This window comes from Lactuca serriola, chromosome 6, assembly GCF_051521515.1.
Source record: "Lactuca serriola cultivar US96UC23 chromosome 6, Lser_US96UC23_V15, whole genome shotgun sequence".
NCBI classification, from domain to species: domain Eukaryota; kingdom Viridiplantae; phylum Streptophyta; class Magnoliopsida; order Asterales; family Asteraceae; genus Lactuca; species Lactuca serriola.
The window spans coordinates 85,909,526-85,917,401 of NC_136413.1; the positions used below are offsets into that span (position 1 = coordinate 85,909,526).

At 30.8% G+C, this 7,876-nt stretch overlaps 1 protein-coding gene across 1 annotated transcript; it reads right to left on the reverse strand.

The window, feature by feature from the left end:
- Positions 1-4,272: 4,272 nt before the first annotated feature.
- On the reverse strand, positions 4,273-7,026 carry LOC145059524 (E-beta-caryophyllene synthase-like). The gene is made up of 7 exons (XM_079007370.1): positions 6,919-7,026; positions 6,502-6,775; positions 5,580-5,961; positions 5,267-5,485; positions 5,032-5,170; positions 4,702-4,950; positions 4,273-4,566 (listed from the first exon to the last, which is right to left on the reverse strand). Exons 1-7 carry the CDS (start codon positions 7,003-7,005, stop codon positions 4,273-4,275), a joined length of 1,644 nt encoding a protein of 547 aa, XP_078863496.1. The 5' UTR covers positions 7,006-7,026.
- Positions 7,027-7,876: the final 850 nt, after the last annotated feature.

The window sequence follows — 7,876 nt, forward strand, 5'->3', positions numbered from 1 at the left end:
ACAAGTAACAATTACAATTACATCACGATCAATCCAAGCCACTACAATTTTTGATCTAACGTTCCTCTTTTAGGTCTCAAGTTATTCAGAAACTATAGGTTTCTCAAATGATCATATATATATATATATATATATATATATATATATATATATATATATATATATATATATATATATATTAGGTGTGAGACCCGTATTTTATACGAATTTAATAAAAAAAATAAATATGAAAGTTTAAAAAAAAATTATTTAAACTTGAAAATTTAGATTTGAAATTTAAAATTTAAAATTTAACATTTGAATTTAAAATAAACATATTAAATACTATATGAATACTAATATTGTAATTTATTGATTATTTTCAATTAAGACAATTATTAATTGAGTTGTAAATATGATGTGTTAATTAAAAAAAAAGATAAAAAAAATAAGAAAATGACAAATGGGAAAAACATTTATTAAAAAATACCAAAAAATGACATGTGTCAAAGTTAATGAGAGAGTGACATATGACAAAATTATTTTCATTTATTAGGGATGATATATATATATATATATATATATATATATATATATATATACTCTAATAAATGAATGTTTTCTTTGACAGTTATCACACTCTCATTCAATTTGTCAAATGTTATTTTGTGGTTATTTTGAATTAATTTTTTTTCCACACGTCATTTTATGAGTTTTTTCTATTTTATTAAATTTCACATAGTATTTTAATATAATAATTGCAAAAAATATAGTAATAAATGGATATCAATTTCATTAATCAACTTACCTTTTAATTTCAAAATTCCTAAAATCAAAGCTCATTAGTTTTTTTTTTTGTTTATTTATTTAAATCATTTGTTTAAATTTAAAAGATAAAAACATTTCAATTATAATAATTCATTATTTTTCTTATTTTCTTATAAATTCAATGTTCTCAAATATTTTGACATTTATATTTATTATTATTATTTTTTAAATAAACCCAAATAATAAATGAGTCTCACAGCTAGTATATATATATATATATATATATATATATATATATATATATATATATATATATATATATATATATATATATATATATATATATATAAATGGAAAATTTATATACGAGTTAAAGGCATTTATCAAATACTAATTTTTAACAACAGATAAATTTTCATTTTTATTAAATGGAATATTCATATATGAGTTACAAGCGTTTATGAATACTTTTAAATGAAAAATTCCAAGAACTTTCATAAAGCATACTAAATTAGACAAATTTTATATCTAATAATTCGAACTGAATTTTATAGACAAAGTTGCAAAAATGTCCATGTGGTATGCATTTTTTTTGGGGTTTTAGTCCAAACCACGACTTTTTTGGATTGGTAGTTCTTTTAGCCTAGTTTGACTGTGGTTTTGATTCCTCGAAAAATTGAAAAGACTAAAATGCCTTTCTTGTATATATATTTTTATATTTTTTCTATTTTATTATTATTAAACATTGGGCCCCACCCCCACCTCTCTCTCTCTCTCTCTCTCTCTCTCTCTCTCTCTCTCTCTCTCTCTCTCTCTCTGATCGTCTTCTTCCTCAAGAACAAATATGAAAATCTAGAGTGTGTGTTGTTTAAGAAAAAATCAAGAAAATAAGGAGGAACAAAAACTAAATGTGTGGAGGGCTTGAGATGAACAGATCTAAGAAGGGTTTTTAGATCCATAGCCGGACGTGGCTTCAGATCTAGAGACGGAAAGGGAAAAGCTTATGATGGTTTTCAAATTCGGTGATGGAGAGGGAAATGTTTCTAATAACGACGGGGATGGAGAGCGTAGGCAAGAAAAGGGTGGCGCCGGCTGAAACAAAAACACCATCGCATATGAGCTAACGAGTTCATCACTTCTTACTTTTGTTTTCCTTCATCTGGTTGTTTCTTGGCTTCTTGCCATGGATTTGAAGTTCAATTACTTTCATGAGCTTTTCTTCTGTTCTTAAGTGTTCAAGTACCGTTCTTAAGATATACAAGTGTGTATTGGTTATAATGTCATTAAATTACAAGATTTATGGGTTAAATGGTAGATTGATGACTAACAAACACACGTGTTCATCGGATCTTATTTCGTGTGTGTTCATCAGATTGTGTGTGTGTGTGTTCATTTGATTTCTAGTTTGTGTGTGTTAATGATTTTTTTTTTGTGTGTGTGTGTATGTGTTCATCTAATATGATTTTTTGTGTATGTATGTTCATCAGATATGATTTCATGTGTGTTTTTGTTCATAAAATGGGGGTGAACTCTAGAACACTGATTTTGTGTATGGTTTTTGTTTCTGAGATGATTTTGGCGGAGTTGAAGTGGCAGAAAAAGTTTAGGTGGAGATGGAGGTGGTAGACGGTGGTGGCGGCGGACTATGGTGGTAAAATGGTGGTGGTGGTGGAAGATGTTCTTGAGTGTTCTTTAATCTATGAACATGTTCTTGGGTGTTTATCAAACACAAACCTAGAGAGAGAGAGTGTGGGGGTGGGGCCTAATGTTTATTAATAATAAAACATTAAATTAAATAGGAAAAATATATTAAAAGTATACAAGGACATTTTAGTCTTTTAAATTTTTTGAGGGATCAAAATCACAGTCAAACTAGGCCAAATGACTAACAATTCAAAAAAGTCATTGTTTGGACGAAAACCCAAAAAAAATGCATACGACAGAGACCAGAGCAGGTCCTAAAAAATGAAATATTCTTAAAGGCCCAGTACGAATAAGAAAAAAATAGTCCTTATCTTTATTATAATTTTGTATTTTTAAATAAAAATATATAATGAAAAAAAATTGGGAACTGTGCAGCTGCCCACTTTCCCCCCCTTTAAGCCCCCATGACAGAGACATACATAATGCTAGTATAAGTTTATATAGTGATATATTTTCTTATATTTGTTTAGAAAATATTAGGTTAAAATTAAATTCACATTTGTCATAGGTAAAAGGAAATTATAATTTTTTCATCAACTAATAATGACCATTATTTTTTAATCACTAATATTTTTTCAATTTTATAATTTAGTGACTATTGGTACTAATATCTTATTATCTTTTCATGACCATAGCATGTCGACACAACAATATCCAAAGGATCCCGCCTTCGTCTTCGGGTTACTCTACCTGGGTTAGTTTATGTGAACAGTGTCGACCACCCCTCTCGTCCAGTTGTTGCACCGCTATATCATCGGTTAATAATTCACCGCCTTCTTCTTTATCTCCATTTTCGTCCAGACCTCCAACTCCACCGACATAGGCAGCAGTGGATGTGCCACCCACTTCCGCTACCGTTTCATTCTCCCTCTGATTCTTGCTCTCTTGCTTCATGCGATTAATACCACAAAGTCATGGAATCTAGCTATTTGCGTGCGCCGACACTGGAGATGTGGCGAACTATGCCGGTGAGGATACACAGGTAGAACAAGATTGCTGACGGATCGTTTCCACCTTCGGTTCATCGTTGGTGTCTTCTCAGTTGCGATTTAATCAGTAAGCTTAAGAATCATCGGAGTAAACCTCTTCCCTGTATACCATCGGTCCCCCAAATTGGAAGTCCAGCTACAAAATTGGAACACTATATGCATTTAACATGTTCGATGAAAGTCCTTAATGAATTCTGGTAAAAAATTCGATCAAACTTCTTATCAACGGCCACTAATTTATTCCCTCCTTCACACCAGAACTTTCTACTCAGATTTCTTCAACCGAAGCCATTGAATCACAAGTGGTATTGCCAAAATGTTGGCTGGCCTTGGGTTTGAATTTACTGTTGATCGCCTCTTACGTTATGCATTCTTTCACTCAAAAACTTTTTTTCATCTCTCTTCACAGCACATCAATTCTTGTACTAATTACAGCTGTTTACATTCAGGGAGTTCTAAAAGGTTTTGACCAAGCAACGAATATAATTCTAACTTTGAAGCCAATACTTTCCAAGAAAACAACACTCTTCCTTCAACTCATCATGGTTTGAAAACAAGATTTCTTCATTGCATTTGTTTGAAGAACCAAATTGGGAAAAGTATAAAGGGCTAGCAAGAACTGCAGCCATTAATTCAAAATACGAGATCTTAGAAAACATGAAGCAAAAATCATAAATCATACTTTATTTGTGAAAGATGGAAATACATTGACGAGTTCAAAACATGGTACGTAATACAATAACAAATAACTTACTATTTTATTCAACCATATTTGAAAATTGAAATAACGGATAAACAACTGTGGAATGCATCTAGGTCGGAGAACCATAAGTTACACACTCATATCATGAACAAATAGAGATTTGATAATTTCTATCAGTTCTTCTCCCACGTTTGTGAAATGGTTTTTATTTTCGTATAATACGTCTATCACCCGTGCTAAGTTGATTACACGTGTCAGTAGAGGCATTGGAACATCTTTACATATGAGGGCCTCAAGGGATATATCTTTCCATGCATCTTCGACTCGCTTATACAATAAGTCGTGGACATACTCTTCAGTGGCATCATATTGCTTCATGTAACTTTCAACAAGAGATGCGACATGTATTCTTTCTTGCTCTTGCTGGATTTTTATTCAGGAAATTAATTAGTCTCCAAAACTACACACTTTTAAATAAAACAACGGGATATTTTGGCTGTTGAATAAGGATGTTAATCTTGTTGTACAACAACAATGTGAATAAAAATAGAGATGTACCTTGTGAGACGCAATGTCATTTTTGAGTCTAAAAATTACACATGCAGCTTTGACAATAGGAGGATCCGTGAGAACCCATTTGAACGACTCGTCAGAGACAATATCCCCCATGCCAACAAAAGATGCTGCGGTAAGCATGTTATAGCCACAACTTGTTAATCTATATGACATGTTCTCCTCCATGGTTGGTATGTAACCCTCGTTAACCCACTTTGCTTCTGTCATGTAGCTTTTAATAAACTCTTTCATCTGTAGGCATCAGTTACCTACATCTAATTAAGATTATCTTAACTAAAAAGATTCTAAGAAATGACAAATGTTGAAACTTACAAACTCTTTGGCATAGTTGACACGATATGCATTCCCCTCATTTGCCATGATTTCTTCCATTTCTTTGTAAACATCTATAAGTCCTTGGTATATTGGTTTCATGTAGTTTGGAAGCACATCTAAGCATGTAGTCGACCACCTATAGTTATTTTACAAATTTCTTGGTTAATTTGGTCAAGTTATTCGGCTTAAGGACTTAAATTTGCTTATTTAAGTTCCTCTTTTGTGTATATACCTTTGAACTGCTTCAGTAAATATTTCAAGCTCTTCAAAAATACCATAAGCATCATAAGTATCATCAATCATCGTTGACATTGCAAACAATTTTGTTAAGAAAATTCTAGCACATGAATATTGTGGCTCAGGGTATACACCAATTGCACAAAAGTACAATTCAACCAATCGGTCCCGTGTATAAGGTACCTTGTTTGGGATATCGAAACCTTTCCACCACCTACAATTAATAATATTGATTAATACAAATGGAGAAGACTAAAATATGGATACATTGATATATGAAACTAGAGAAGAAAGAGGTGTATCTATACTTGGAAACTTCACTAAGCTCTTTCTTGTGTAGTGATTGAAGTAGATTGAACCCTAACTTTGAAAGTTGAAGTAAAGACTCATTACAAGATGCTTGTTTTTGGTAGAAAGGAATGTAGTGTAACGCCTCAAGTCTTGGCAACCTTCTCTGTATAGGATGCTTTAGTGTCTCCTGTATGTGTATTGAAAGAGTAGAGTTACACCGAATAGGATCCTTTGCTAGTTTTTCAAGATGAGTTTTTGTGAAAAGAAGAGCTTCGTCTAGTACAACTTCTCCTTTCACCCTCATATATGTTGCCTCATATAACTCAAGCATCTCATGAATGTCATTGGTCAACGATTCCTTAAAAGCTCCATTCTTTTCTTTGTAGTTACTGAAAATATCTGTTTATGGTTAATATAACAGATTGTTAGGCTCGACTACATATATGATTAATATATTGAGCATATGCATGTTAAACAAATATTTATCAACCCTTTTTTTGTCCCAGATAGTGAAAAGGAATGAGTCCCATATGTAGTCCATTAATCATCTGGCATCACACGTTAATTGATAGGTTGGGCACGACTTTTGCTGGAAATTATATTTTCTAGTTAGCAATTTTTATGTTCTTATTCGATGAAAACAGCCAAAATCGATCACTACCTATAGGAATTGGAGTCAATAAGGGCATAGTGATTATCGTTTTTGATCATTTTGCCTTTCAACCTTTCACTTTTAAGAAAACATGATGTTAATTTATGGAGAGTTTGATGAACGTTATTATTATCTAGAGTCTTGAACTAAGTTTTCTAAGGGGAGAAATTGGCTTGTAACGATATATGCTTTGTAGTTTGGGCCAATGATTTTAATTACAGCCTTACAGTTATATATGTAGTAATTACTTGTTTATAGATAATATGGTTTTTAGAATGCAAACTAACCACATGAAACGTAGAACCCTTGTTGTCGCATGAGTCGAAACCAAACGGAAGAGCTACCACCACTCCAGTTATCACCATATTTCACATAGATATGTTGCAAGGCTTGCTTAATCTCTTCGTCGAAATAGTAGGCTATTCCAAGACGTTGGATTGTGTCGATTAGTTTTAAAAGTTTCGTATGTTCCATTGGAACATATAAAGCTGCTAGTATATCTTTTCTCACTTCTTCTTTCAGATCACAGACAATTCGATTTATGTCATCTTCCTCAGCTTGCTACATTCCATCATGAATCACCATTAATTAGATTATAATAAACAAGCACATACAAAAAAAATTCCTCACTTTGCTACATTCCATCATGAATCACTATTAATTAGATTGTAATAAAAAAGCACATACAAATTTTTTTTACGCACCTCTTCAAAAATTAGAAACTGGTCCCCCCAAACGTTGGGATGAAAGTTGGCAGTGGGACGAACAACTTCCTCTTGGTTAAGAGGCATGCTATCATGTGACAATTTATATCTTTGAATTTAGTTTGGTTGGGTAATAACATAAAAGAGTTCATGGATATTTATAGTGTTAGAAAGTAGATTTTTTGTCACAACATACACTTTAAATTAATTTGTAAAATCTACTTTAATAAATCAAAATTCATTATTTTATATGTTATTTTCTCATGTAGTTAGACATTTGTCATTTTCTAATTATTTTAAATTATTTATTATCCATTTGTCATTTTTTTTATTTTTTTTTATTGTTTTTCCTTTTTATTCAAATGTCACCTAACAAATGGCACCTCATAATAATTAATATTATTAATATGTTAATTATGTACATAATAACATTCCAACATTCCGTTTATGAATTCTTATATTTATGATGTATGCTCATCAAGGAAATCATTTTATCCAACTATATTTTATATGAAAATAACTTTTAGTTTTAATTTATAATGTTATCAATATCGTCATTACGTTTCACACCGATACTAGTAATCATTTGCGAAATTGAATATCAATTTCATATTTAATAACATAAGTTTATAGTAAGATCAATTGATTATTTTTTTAATCAACTCATATAATATATAAATTTACCAACTAAAAAATAAATTATTCATCATTTACAAATTTTCATATTTAACTTTGTTTAATTAACTTGAGTAATATATATGTATCACACATTGTCATTTGTCATTTAAATACCAATGAAGCCTAACATATATAACTTGTTTATTTTCTTCTATATTCCATATCCGAAAACTGGATACAAGATTTATGCTTTGGATTTAGATAGACATTTTCTAAATTTGCGGATATTTCAGATATTTGATATTCAAAACATTTAGTTTTTTAAATAAATTTTATTTCA

Coding starts and splice junctions, on each gene's coding strand:
- LOC145059524 (XM_079007370.1), bottom strand. CDS start 7,005: ATGCCTCTTAACCAAGAGGAAGTTGTTCGTCCCACTGCCAACTTTCAT. Junction 5,962..6,501: donor AGGGTTCTACGTTTCATGTG/GTTAGTTTGCAT, acceptor AACCATAAACAG/ATATTTTCAGTAACTACAAA. Junction 4,567..4,701: donor ATGACATTGCGTCTCACAAG/GTACATCTCTAT, acceptor ATAAAAATCCAG/CAAGAGCAAGAAAGAATACA.